This window comes from Acinonyx jubatus, chromosome A1 (assembly GCF_027475565.1).
Source record: "Acinonyx jubatus isolate Ajub_Pintada_27869175 chromosome A1, VMU_Ajub_asm_v1.0, whole genome shotgun sequence".
In the NCBI taxonomy this organism is placed as follows: domain Eukaryota; kingdom Metazoa; phylum Chordata; class Mammalia; order Carnivora; family Felidae; genus Acinonyx; species Acinonyx jubatus.
The window spans coordinates 120,954,330-120,968,073 of NC_069380.1; the positions used below are offsets into that span (position 1 = coordinate 120,954,330).

The 13,744-nt window shown below is 41.5% G+C and overlaps 1 protein-coding gene across 5 annotated transcripts in view; it reads right to left on the minus strand.

The window, feature by feature from the left end:
- PPP2R2B (protein phosphatase 2 regulatory subunit Bbeta) overlaps positions 1-13,744 on the minus strand; it is a 507,195-nt gene that overhangs the window by 415,762 nt on the left and 77,689 nt on the right. The window contains exon 1 of one of the 5 annotated variants that reach the window (XM_027042158.2): positions 5,354-5,898. The exons of 3 other annotated variants lie outside the window; for them this stretch is intronic. In XM_027042158.2, coding sequence (XP_026897959.1) covers positions 5,354-5,427 — 74 coding nt within the window. In that variant the 5' untranslated portion in view covers positions 5,428-5,898. Of the gene's footprint in view, positions 1-5,353; positions 5,899-13,744 lie in introns of those variants that run through there. One more of the 5 variants, XM_027042188.2, reaches the window with a different exon arrangement.

Below are 13,744 nucleotides of genomic sequence, written 5' to 3' on the forward strand. Positions count from 1 at the left end.
AGGACTGAAAGACGTGGTGATGACACACAGAGAGGGGCCAAGGGCAGCAGTGAAGGGCTTGAGTAGGGGTCAGGGATGGGATCCAGCTCCCAAGGAGAGGGCTGGCCTTGGATGAAAGCAGGGACATGTATTATATATAAAAAACGTAAAAAACAAAACAAAAAAAACACCTTTTTTTAGTCTAAAGCGATATCAGATTTTGTCTCACTTAAGCCTTACAATATCCTGGTCAGGTGGCATAATATTATTTCCATGTTACAGAGAATCATGATGCACATTTGGGAGAGGCTTTAAATGTAGGTGAGAAGATGAACAGTCAGGGAAAGGTGTGGGTGGGAAGTGCCTTTGATGTAGGCCTGAAGAGTGGGTTGGTTCTACATATGTGGAAGGGGCTAAGAAGAGATTTCCAAAAATAAGAAAAATAAGAATTCCATAAATGCGTAAAAAGGCACGAACAGAGGAATGGATCCTTTCTTAGCATGTACTCTGCATCCAGACCGCACGGGTTCTCATCCTCACCCTTGCACTTAACAGCTGTGTGACCTGAGACAGGTTACCTGACTGCTCTGTGTCTTAGTCTCCTTATTTCTAAAATGAGGATAATAACAGTACTTACCTCATAGGATTGTGGTGAGGAAGACATACACCTGTTCCTACATCCACGTGCATGTACGTGTCAGAATTCTACCCAGCAAGTAATAAGCACTGTATGTTTTTTGTTATTATTTTATGATTATTTACAACATGATAAACAGGAAAACATGTACTTCCCCCCCCCCCCCGTATGTGCATGTAGACTTCCAGCAAGCCTGTTTTTGGGTGTCACTGGAAGGTATTCTGCTTCCTGTTTCCTCCTTACGAAGGAGAACTATGGCTGCATAGAAAAATTTGTCACTCTCCCATTCAGTTTTTTATTTAAGAAGAGCTTCTTGATCACCTACTCAGAGTCAAGCTCCGTGCTAACCAGGATGCAAAGACTAAAGCCAAACAGGACAGAATCCCTGTCCCCAAGCTGCTCCCGGCCACCAGGAGACAGGCACGTAAATAGACTGTTTCAACGTAATCTGCAGGCTGTGTTCAGAAGGAAATGCGTAATGCATGAGTGAAGAGCACCGAGTTCTGATTCAGACAGCTTGGACTTGAGTCTTAGCTCTGACTTTACTAACTGTGGCTCTGGACACAGCAGGCATGTGTCCATTTCCTCACCTATAGCATAGAGATAAGAGCATTTGGTATGAGAATGTGAGAGCAGTAAATGAGATCATACAGGCATAGCCCTGAGCACACAGCCACTGATTCTTGCGGTGCTACTCTCCTTCTCCTCATCTCTTCTGTCCACAACTCTTGTGCTTCTTGTGACTCATAATAACAAGTCCATCTTTGGAGTTGTTAAGGAAGTCATCCTGGGAAGCCCTGACTTGAGCTACCTTTTAAGAGATGAGCAAGGACTTGCAGCATGAAAACGTGACAGAGACAACTCAGGGAAAGGAAGTGGCATGAGGCAAGGCACATGACCCTTGTCCCTTCAGGAAAAGGAAGTGCCTTTACTCATGTGTTCACCAGACCAGAAAAGGCCCTCCCAAGTTGGGTGCCACATTAGGTCCATTGGAAAATATCAGGCAAGATTCCTCATACTTCACTGGCTTTCTTATTCCTGTGGGTCTCCCCTTTCCCTCTGTCCTGTCCGGAATGGTTTCATTCTGCTTGTGATTGAGATTCTGTTCCTCTAATCCTAGAATCATTTTGCTGGATGAATCCTTCCTCACCGTGGGGGGAGGGGGTTATGTGCCCTTTTAATGAGGTCCACAGAGAAGGGAAGACAATTCAGTTGTCCTCTCCAAACCCTGTTCGTGCATCAGCATTATTTAGTTGACCTTTTCCCCATTCTTATCCTCTGATTTCAAGTTAAAGTAGAGCATGATCATAAAACCAATGCCCGCAAGAATGTCCACAAAAAGCTCCCCAACCAGCAATGGTTAAAACAGCTTGCATTCCTATAGCCATTAATGCTTTGGAGAATGTGTTTCACCTGTGTTTTAAAAACGTGATTCTATAATAGCCTTGGTATTTGGCATATTTTCATTCAATAAAAATTTGTTGAGTGCCCACTAAGTACTCGGTATTGTTCTAGTGCTGGGGGTACAGCTGAGAGCAAAACTACATGTGGGTCCTGCTCCCATGACACCCTCAGTCTATCCGGGAGACAGATATTCCCAAAGCAGTTATGCAGGCCATTCAGGATGACAAACTATGACAGGTGTTTTGAAACACCCCGGTTCTCTAGGAGCTAGGACTAGGAGGACCTCAGGGCAGGGATGGCTTCTCCACTTAAGCTGAGAGTCCAAGGCCAGGATTAATAAGGAAAGGGACTGAGGGGAGAAAGAGATGTCTGTAGCCAGAGAAAGATTCCTGAAGAACCAAGAAAGGCCTGTGTGGCAAGATGGAATGTACTTCAGGTCAGGCAGGGAAGTCAGGCAGGGGTCAGAACACGCAGGGCCCACTGGGCCATAGGAAACCACTGAGAGGTTTTTAAGGCAAGCATGTTGTTGTTTGAGGGGGGTTGAGGGAGGGACTATGATCGTATTTTTTAAAAAGTATTTTGACTGTAACAGGAAGAACAACATCTTGACCTGATGGATGAAGGAACAGGCTCGAGGGTTGAAAGTGAGAGAAGGAAAGAAAAAGGACTATTATTTGTGAACCACATATGTGTGAATGTGTTACTACATCATGTGCTAAGATGGTGTCTGGGACACAGTAGGTGCAATACAGATGAAGGCCAATAACAATAACTATTATTATCGCTACTACTATGATTATCACCCTGTGCACGGCATTCTGAATGTATTTCTTTGCAGCCATCCTATAACGTATGATCATCCATGTTTTACAAATGAGGAAACTGAGGCTCAGAGAGGTTAAATGACTACCCAACATCACCCAGTTGGCAAGGGGCAGAGCTAAAATTCAAAGCCCATGATCTTTCTGTGTTGAGAAAACAATGTCAAGACAAACTGGAAGGAACACCTGTCTTTTAAGTAGGGTGGCTCCACCCTCCAAGAAACCCAGCGATTATTGAAGCTTTTAAAGTTGTTCTCGAATTACTCTTAAGGGAATTGTTTGGGTATTTGTATTTATTTGATTTTCACAAGGATATACACCAATTATTCATTCTCTCTCTCTTCAACTAAATAAAATATGAAGTTTGCAGCCATAACTTTTCTAGAAGAAACTACGGAGTGACATAATTGCTAACAATATAAAAACACAGACTCGTTCTCACATATTTTTCTCCTTGGACAAACTCTAAGTGTAACTAGTTCCGAGCGACACTGTTTTGTGTTTGAAGAAACTGTTTACTACCTAAGGGAGACACTGTAATAAAAAAAGAAAACTTGACTGTCTGAGAAAGTACACGGGACTTCAAAACAGACAGCACCTACCATGTACCAAGCCTCCTAAAGGCCTTGAATGATCACATTTAATTCTCAGTATCCTGGGAATAAGTCCTTTTATTTCCACTTAATAGGTAAAATTGAGCACAGAGCAATTAAGCGACTTGGCCCTGCTTGCTTGGTGTTTAACTCATGCCTTCCCCACCCAGCTCCAGGACCTCACTCACCACCTTAATGTCTGCCACAAGCTATCCTCCCTACCCATTGTCTATTAGCTTTACAACAGATTGAAAGACAAGTCTCCTTACTCCCCACCCCCTAAATCTGGTGGTAGTTAGTAAATTAGAGATTGTTTTGATAGGAATAAAATGTGGTTCCCATTTGATGGAATAAAACAGTTAAACTTAGTTAAAAAAACAGTTCAAGAAAGTTCTTGGTGGTGGTGGTTTGTCTGTATGAGGTAGGATCTTAGTTTGATTAAGACACAGAACAGCAACTGAAGAGACCAAGTGTTTGGGTTCTCTGAGTCTAAACTAGGAGGAGAGGATGGGGAACCAATCAGAAATAGAACAGTCATCTAGGCAGCTTCCTGTGTGACTTTGGGTCTTTCGTACATGGAAAATGTCCCTGAAGATTCCTATCTATGCCATCCACCTCAGAGACTTACTAAGATCCTCTATGTGAGGGGCAAGATTTCTCAGTGGGTCATCTCCTTTAGCCACCAATAACGTTTTTAAGGGAACTATCTAATTGAAAAAAACATCCAGAAGATATCAAGGTCTGTGAAAAATACCATCCTTGGACTCAATTCATGGGTGATCTCGAACTCCTACTTGCTTTTCCTGGGGGTATTGACTGAAAATCACTTTGCAGTATAATAAATACTTTTCTTGTTTTATATACACCACCCCCAATCCCAGGTTCCTACTCCGAGGATGAGAAACAAGGGTGGGTTTTCCGAACAGGCTGGTCATCAGCTCCTTTCTGTAGAGCGTGGCTGGACTGAGCTGTGGTGGGAGCCCCTCCCCACCCCCAGCCCTCTTCAATCAGTACTGCTTGTAGGACAACCCTCAGCCTGAAAAGCAGCCAGCCAGCTGCTTTGCTTGAAACTGCTCTTTTTCGAGGATGTAGCAGATCAAAAGAAACAGACAAATCACACATAGAATATGCACAGCCAGCTACTGGCTCCAGAAATGTTGATACCTGCAGTGCTTTGATGAAGGTGAATTGCCAGCACGTTGACAAGGCACACACACGTGCACACAGAAAGTACATACACACACGGACGCATAGCACTCGAGGTCAGAAGGTAGCAGAGGAGGTCCCCAAAGGACCGGGAACTGGGACTGTTTGTACAAGGCTCAGCTCACCCTCGCCAGAAGGCATCAACTTAGGACCCCCCACAAAACACATTTCCAGAAGCGCTGAAAGTCAGCTGTGTCTTCCGGCTCTGCAACCCAAGTCCAGACTCCGGGCAAACCAATCCAACAACCGACACTCCACAGTCATGTGTAAGCTAATTCTATTTTGCTAATTGCTTTCTTGGGCATGCACCAAGTTATTAAACAGACAATGACAAAACAGAGAGCTTGGATAAATGTATGTGGCAGCACTTACTGAAAATCTTCTTCCTTAACAGGAGTTCTCATTACTTGTTTGCTTGTGAAGAAGAATAAGGGAAACTGGCAAAATATTTCTGATTTTTTTTTTTGACTCAGCTGTATCAGCTTTGAGATCACCTTTGCAACATTATCCTGCTCTTCAGAAAATACTTCCCTTTCCTTAGAGAAGACAGACTGATTTTAGAAGCAGATCTAAGTCTGTTAGACACAAGCTTTTGCCAGGAACAGCAGTCAGCTAGTAGCTACTGAAAGCAGGATCCGGCAGAGCCTGTGGGAAGTCATACACCAGCCCACTTTTTCCCACCCACCCAGACAGTCTCCCTCTCTGGTCTGTACCTTCCGTGTGGCAGCTGGAAGAGAGGATGGTATTCGGAGGTCTGAAGATGTAAGGCAGGTAACGAGAGAAGCATTTCATCTTCCAAAAAAAATAAAAAATAAAAATCTAAATAAAAAAACAGTCTCCTGAATCCATAAGGATTCTCTCGGCCTTTCAAGCTGGCTACATCCCCAATATGTTTATGTAGGTTCTCTCCTGGATGTGCAGAGCTGGGAAGCCCGAGGAATAACTGGAGATGGGTCCCATTTTGCCATCAGCACCAGGAAGCACTGCCTTACATTTCTGCGTGCAGCTCAAACTCAGAAGCCCCCAAGCAAGCCGGGATATAGGCTCTTCATTGGCTGCAGCTTCTCCGAGCAGGATTTGCTGAGTAAGTCAGTCCTGCCTGTAAACACACGCTGAAATGCCCTGCCTGAAACCTCTACCTTTTCCCGTGTGGTCAGTTTCTCCTCTAGCAATAGAAATCCAGCAGGATAGGGGAGCACTGAGGATAAGTGACCATCTCTTATTTAGCTGGAAGATCAGATGAAACAAAGACTGCACAGTGTTCTGCCCTGGAGAGAGATGGCTGTTAAAAGAGCCACCCGTAATGCCATGGGTCTCAGGAATATTAAAGTACAGTGCAATGAAATGGGTCTCTGTCCTTGCTTCATCTAGATTTAGTTCTATGTTTTCTTAGTACGAAAGCCCAAACAATAGGACCATTTATCATTTAGGTGAAGCCAAAAGCTGGGGTGAGTAGTCGGTGACAGAGGGCTAACACAGACAGATTCTGTGCTCCATTACAGCCTCTTCTTTCCTGCCAGCCCTCACACCGAGGTAGGAACCTGGTTTCGAGTTATTTGCCGTACAAATTTAAAGCCACAACACAAGAACAGAGGCTAAGCCCAAGGAAACAGACTCTTTCCCAACTGGTATACCCTGCTGGCTGGAAAAATTAAGTTGATCTAAGAATTATACAACTTTACCAAAACACTCACTCAGATTTCACATGAGAAAGAGAGAGGATGGCGCTATCAAAAGACAGGGATAACCACCAAATAAAGTAATTTGGATTGGGGATGTGGTTTGGTTTTGACCCATGAAATAATAATGACTTTGGAAACCTTATCACTGGAAGGCAAGCACAAGATGTCAGTTTGGGATTTACAAGTACTGTGAAAGACACTATTGTATACCATACAGAAAAGGTGAATGTCCTTTGTGCTGCATTTAGAGGCATGAGGAAATGATTTTAACGGTCTATAAAAGAAAACCAATATTCCTCTGAGTGGGATTTTTAAAAATAAGATTTAACATAAAGTTTAAAAATAAAACTTAGTATAAAATGCAAAAATATACAACGCCTTGTTCCACTAAAAAGAATGCACTAAAAAGAATAAAACACCTAGGGATAAATTTAACCAAGGAGATGACAGACCTGTACTCTGGAAATTAGAAGGTGTTGATAAAAGAAATTGAAGACAACACAAACAAACGAAAAGACCTGGCGTGCTCACAGATCGTAAGAATTAATACTGTTAAAATGCCCATACTTACAAAAAAGCAATCTACATATTCAACGCAATCCTTATCAAAATACCAATAGCATTTGTCACAGAACTAGAACAAATAATCCTAAATTTTGTAGGGAGCCACAAATGACCTCAAATAGCCAAAGCAATCTTGAGAAAGAACAAAACTGGAGGTATCACAATTCCAGATTTCAAGATATATGACAAAGCCATGGTCATCAAAACAGTATGGTAGCAGCACAAAAACAGACCTAGAGATCAATGGAACAGATAGAGAGCCCAGAAATAAACCCATACAGATGGCCCAGAGACACATGAAAGATGCTCAGCACCACCAATCATCAGAGAAATGCAAATCAAAATGACAGCAAGATACCACCTCATCCCTGTCCCAATAGCTGGTATCAAAAGGACAAGAAACAACAAGCATCTGAGAGATGTGGAGAAAAAGGAACCCTTGTGTACTGCTGATGGGAATGTAAACAGGTGCGATCACTGTGGGAAACAGTAGGGAGGTTCGTCAAAAGTTAAAAATACAAATACCACATGATTCAGTTATTTCACAACTTGGCATTTACCTAAAAAAAACAAAAACAGTAATTCAAAATAATATATGTACCCCTCTGTTTATTTTATTTTATTTTATTTTATTTTATTTTATTTTATTTTATTTTATTTTATTTTATTTTATTTTATTTTTTATTATGAAATTTATTGTCAAATTGGTTTCCATACAACGCCCAGTGCTTATCCCAACAGGTGCCTTCCTCAATACCCATCACCCCCCCACCCCACCCTCCCACCCCCCCATAAACCCTCAGTTTGTTCTCAGTTTTTAAACGTCTCTTATGTTTTGACTCCCTCCCTCTCTAACCATTTTTTTTCTTCCCCGCCCCCATGGTCTTCTGTTAAGTTTCTCAGGATCCACATAGGAGTGAAAACATATGGAATCTATCCTTCTCTGTATGACTTATTTCACTTAGCATAACACTCTCCAGTTCCATTCATGTTGCTACAAAAGTATAGCTACAAAAGGGTTGCTATATTTCATACTTTCTCATTGCCACGTAGACTCCTATGTTTATTGAAGCACTATTTGCAATTACCAACACAGGGAAGCAACCCAAGTGCCCATCAAAAGATGGATGGATAAAGGAGATGTAGGAGATATACATGTGTATATACAATGGGATATTACTCGGCCACAGAAAAGAATGAGATCTTGCTGTTTGTGACAACATGGATGGACCTACAGGGTATTATGCTCAGTGAAATAAGCCAGACAAAAACAAATACCATAGGATTTCACTTCTATGTTGAATCTGAAAAAAAACAAGTGAACAAAAAAAAACAAACAAAATAACAGTCTTAAATACAGAGAACAAATTGGTGGTTGCCAGAAAGGAAGTAAGTGGGGAGATGCCGGAAATAGATATGGAGGATTAAGAGGCACAAACTTCTAGTTATAAAATAAGTCACAGAGATAAAAAGTACAGCAGAGGGCATATAGTCAATAATATTGTAATAACATTACGTGATAACAGATGGTGACTACACTTAAGGTGAGCTCAAAATAACGTGTAAAATTGTTGAATCAATATGTTGTACACCTGAAACTAATACAATGTTGCGTGCCAATTTACTTCAATTAAAAAAAAAAGTGTGCTCTGAAATCTGGTAGAATAATTTTAATTTAACCCTATATTGCTTCTCTTCTTTAAAAATATACTTAACATTGGAGAAATGTATTGGTCTGCCCAGGAAAGCAAAGACTTTGAGCCGTAATTATAGTCTCAGTCTAGGCCATGGTATGTAAATACACTCTTCCACCAAAACGTTTTCTGACTTTTGAACCATTGTGACATGATGACAACTAGTGGCAGAGACCGGACATTTAGCCCTACAATAGCCCTATAACCCATCACTTCCTTAGACCAGATACCTGGCAAGCTTGGGCCATCCCAAGTAAAGTGCTATTTAAGCAATGCCCGAATGGTCTCCATTGATTGTATGGGTCATCTGAATCTCAGAACCCAAGAGCATATCCGGAAATGTCTTCCTGACACAAATACTGCACATCTGACCTCTGATCATTAGAGTGGAAGGAGTGTGGGCTTTGGGATCAGTCAGACCCAAGTTTGAATCCATGTGCATTTACCGGTTGGGTAGATTTAAACAAACTCTAACACCTGTGGGCCTTAGTTTTCTGCATCTACAAAACAGTAACAAGTTTAACTCGTGTATTCTCAGATGAAGTGAGACAGTAAGCATATGAAGCACCTAGCACACCATAACCACTTGACAAATTGTTAGTACTGATATTACTCATACTGTCACTGTGCACCTTCTTTGAGTTTCTCTGGCCAGACACCAACCTGAGAGCAGGGACAGAACAAGCGTGGTGAGGAGGGTCGTGTCACAATTAGATGGCCAAAGCTTAAGCATGACTTTGATACTGACTTACTGTATGATGTAGGACAACTGACGTCACATCTCTAAGCCTCCTTACATAGCTAGTAAGGATAATAACAGAATGCCACACAATATTATGAGGGCAAAATAGGATGGTTGATATGAAGGGGTTAACACAGTGCCTAGCAAAATGTAAGTGCTTTGTTAGTTTAACTGCTATGTCTTTAACAGTAATATCATCCCTGAATCAGTATCTTATTGCATTTACTCACCTATTTTGTGTACACGATGCAATTGTAAACTTCCTAAGGGAAACATCAATGTCTAATTCATCTTTGTACTCTGAGTGCCTGGCATGAAATAGGTACTCAATAACTATTAGTTGGAAAAGTAAACGGACGGACGGACGGATGGACAGATGGATGGATAAATCCATATATATGGGAAAAAATTTTGAAAGATGTTTGATACTTTTTTTTGGAGGTCCTTCACAGCACAAATGAATTTGAGCCCATTATAAGGTGGAATATGCCATTCAGGCAAAGATATTATGGAATTCATGAAAAGATATGCTTCGACTTGGCATAATTTGGCCATAGATAAACAGTAGGCATTTAGTATATACCTTCTGAATCAATAGGAGGCACTTAGCAAATACTTCCTGGGTGAAAACATATTCACTGATTATGCTACCCATAATTATCTCCAAAGAACTAAGCAAAAAACCAACCAAACAAACACCTGTCTCCTTCATTAGATACAAAAAGATCAGTGAGGCTGGCACCTAAGTTCCAAAGTGGCACTCCAAACCAGCCAGTACCCCTTGACCTCAATTGAAAGCATCTTTTCCAATCCCAATTAAAAATTACTGATTTCGTGCCAGCCTGGGGCACCCCACCCACCTATACGTAGAATGGGCAAGGCGCAGAAAGAAAGAATACAAAATATCCTCGATCAGATGATTATTTACACGGTAATCTGCACTGCACCGTGTGAAGTGTTTGGTGTACTTTTGTATCTTTTTTCTCTTTAATTCTCTGAAGAATCCCATTTTACAGAAGGGAAAACAAGCTGAGAGGATATAATAACGTGTCCAAAGACAAACAGCCCCCAAGGAGATCTAGTGTTTTTGTACCAGCATCACTTGGTGACCTTGCAGATTTCAGAGCCATCAAACCTATTGATTCAGACTCTCTGAGGACAGATTAGGAATGTGCATATTCAACATGCCAAGTGACTCTTACTTTCAAGTGTGAGAACCTCTGGTGTGAGGTATTTCATTTCATGTTCTAGCTTGACAGGTCAGGGTTACAGAAAGTTTTACAGATCCTCTTCTCCCAGATCATCTGCCTCACTGCTTTGGTCCAACATTTTGTTGGCACCCAGATGTTTTATTAGGCATTAGTGAGTGATGTGGTGATTTAGTGACTCCTGCTCTAAAGGAGTGCATTTTCCAGAAAAAAAAAAGAAAAAGGACTAATAAACTATTATAATGCAGCTAATAGGGGTTATGATGGAAAGAAGGGGTTGGAAAAGATTCTTTGGGATTAAAGAGCCCCAAAAGTCAATGTTAGACATCCAGGATTTGGCATTAGGCATTATTTACAAAAAGCTCCAGTTAAAAGGCAGTTATCCTACTGGGAGGCACAGCAAATGAACGGTTAGTAGTCATTAACCCCATAAGTGGAATTAAACTCTGATATAACAAATGTCATCATAGATAAGAGCAGGGCTACCAAGAGAGGAAGGGTCTTTCTAAGGAGAGGGGAGGCTCAAAGGCTTTGGCAGAGGTGTTTGGAGGGAGGGCCCAAGAGCAGAGAGAGAGCTCTGAACAGGAAACCAGGAGCCCAGGAGGAGAGAAAGATAAAGGTGACCCATTTTAGGTGCCTTGTGAGAAGGGTGCTGGCATCAAGCAGAACAGAGCCTAGAGATGAGAAATTCCCCCAGATGATTTCCAAACACCAGGTTCTAACATCAAATGGCAGGGGGGGAAAAGGCAATTAATTGGGAGATTCTGGAGTGCTACACTCTGGACCAGGCTGCTCCAAGCTTTCCTTTGGACGGGCCTCCTGGGAGACCAGGAGCAATTGCTTTTGTCCTGCAAAGTCCCAGGTGGAGCCTTTGCCTTGGGACCTACCAACAGCCTGTGGTACACTGCCTGTTGCCTACCCTCACTGAAGCCCAGCTCTTCAGAGAAAGTCACCCTGATCATTTCTTTTAACATGTCCTTACACCCTCCTTTGGGGAAAGTTTCATCATTACAGTTTTTCCTTTTTGCTAAGAAGGAAAGTAAATCCCAAGAAAACAAAAATTAGCTTATTTAAGATCAGTCCGGATGAGCCTGCCCAGGTTTTCACTTTCAAGTCAGAGCAAATCAAATTCCTATCCATTCTTCAAGTCTTAAATAAAATGTCACATCTTCAGGGAGAGGTTTCTAAATGCCTCAGACTGGGTCAAATCCTCCTGCTACTGACTCTCAAATACCATCCTCTCCTTTCAAAGCACTCATTCATTACTGAACGTATTTATTGAGCATCTACTTAGGTCAGGCAGTGTACTAGGTACTAAAGAAGCAAGAGTGAGCCAGATAGATAAGATACCCTCCTGTTTATTCAGGGATAATTATCACTCCTCATGTACAGGGTTGTGGTGAAGATTCAATGGCATAATTTGTCACAATGTTCAAAATTCTGTGAGGCATGAAGTACTGTTCAATTAGTTTGATAATTGCTGTTAAGTATCTAATTCCTTTGCCAGACTCCAAGTAGCAGAAGGGTAGAATTCTGACTTTTCTCTGAATCTTGAGTATGAGGTTCACTGCCTGGTGCATAACAGGAATTCAGTAGGTTTGTGCTGAATTGAATCGAGTTGAACTAAACAGGCAGAATTCTGACATACTTTTCATCGCCCTCCCCCCCCGCCACACACACACTCTGCAGCTGGTGGTGAGTGAAAATCACAACTTGGTACATTCTGATCAGGAAGGAAAAGGAACCTCTTTTTGGTTAGTTCCTTCGTCTATTCATAAAATATAATATTTTTAGCAATTATTAAACACTAAGCATGCTTCTAGGTGTTGGAAATACATCCGTAAATAATACACTGAGGTTAAGCTCACTGAGTTTATATTCTAGAAGGAGGAGATAGACAATAAACAGGTAAACATTATATCAACAAAGTTATTTCAGAATGTGAGGACAGTAATGATCTGGCAATTTATCCAAAGAAAACAAAAACACTAACTCAAAAAGACATCTGCACCTCTGTATTCATTGCAGCATTATTTATAGAAGCCAAGATATGGAAACAATTTAAGTGTCTGTTGATGGATGAATGGATAAACAAAATGTGGTGTGTATATATACCATGTAATATTATTCAGCCATAAAAAAGAAGGAAATCTTGACATTTGCAACAATATGGATGGATCTTAAGGATATAATGCTAAGGGAGATAAGACAAAGAAAAATACCATGTGATCTTACTTATATGTGGAAACTAAAACAAAACAAGACAAAACAGAGCAAACAACCCCTTCCCCAGCTCAGATACAGACAAAGACTGGCGGTTGCCCGAGTGAGGTGGGTGAGGGGTGGGCAACATGGGTAGAGGGGGTCAAAATGTACAAACTTGGGGCACCTGGGTGGCTCAGTCAGTTATGCACCTGACTTTGGCTCAGGTCATGATCTCACGACTGTGAGTTCAAGCCCTGTATCGGGATCTGTGCTGACAGCTCAGAGCCTAGAGCCTGCTTTGCATTCTGTGTCTTCCTCTCTCTCTGCCCCTCCCTTGCTCACGCTCTATCTTTCCCTCTCCTTCAAAAATAAATAAGCATTAAATTTTTTTTTTTAGGGGCGCCTGGGTGGCGCAGTCAGTTAAGCGTCCAACTTCAGCCAGGTCACGATCTCGCGGTCTGGGAGTTCAAGCCCCGTGTCAGGCTCTGGGCTGATATCAGGCTCAGAGCCTGGAGCCTGTTTCCGATTCTGTGTCTCCCTCTCTCTCTGCCCCTCCCCCGTTCATGCTCTGTCTCTCTCTGTCGCAAAAATAAATAAACGTTGAAAAAAAAAATTTTAAATTTTTTTTTAAAAATGTACAAGATGCAGCTATAAAATAAGTCATGGGGATACAATGTTCAGTAGAGTGACTACAGTTAAAAATACTGTATTTCAGATTTGAAAGTTGCTAAGAGAGTAGATCTTAAACATTCTCATCAAAAGAAAAAATATTGTAACTATGTATGGTGATGAGTATTAACTAGATTTATTGTGGTGATCATTTCACAACATATACAAATACTGAATCATCATACTGTGCACCTGAAACTAATCTAATGCTATATGTTAATTATACCTCAATTTTTTAAAAAGTAGAATGCAGAAAATAAAATGGGGGTTGTGGCAGAGAGAGACTGCTTGGCTTAGATGGTCAGGGAGGGCCTCTCTGGGGAGGTAACATTTCAGCTGA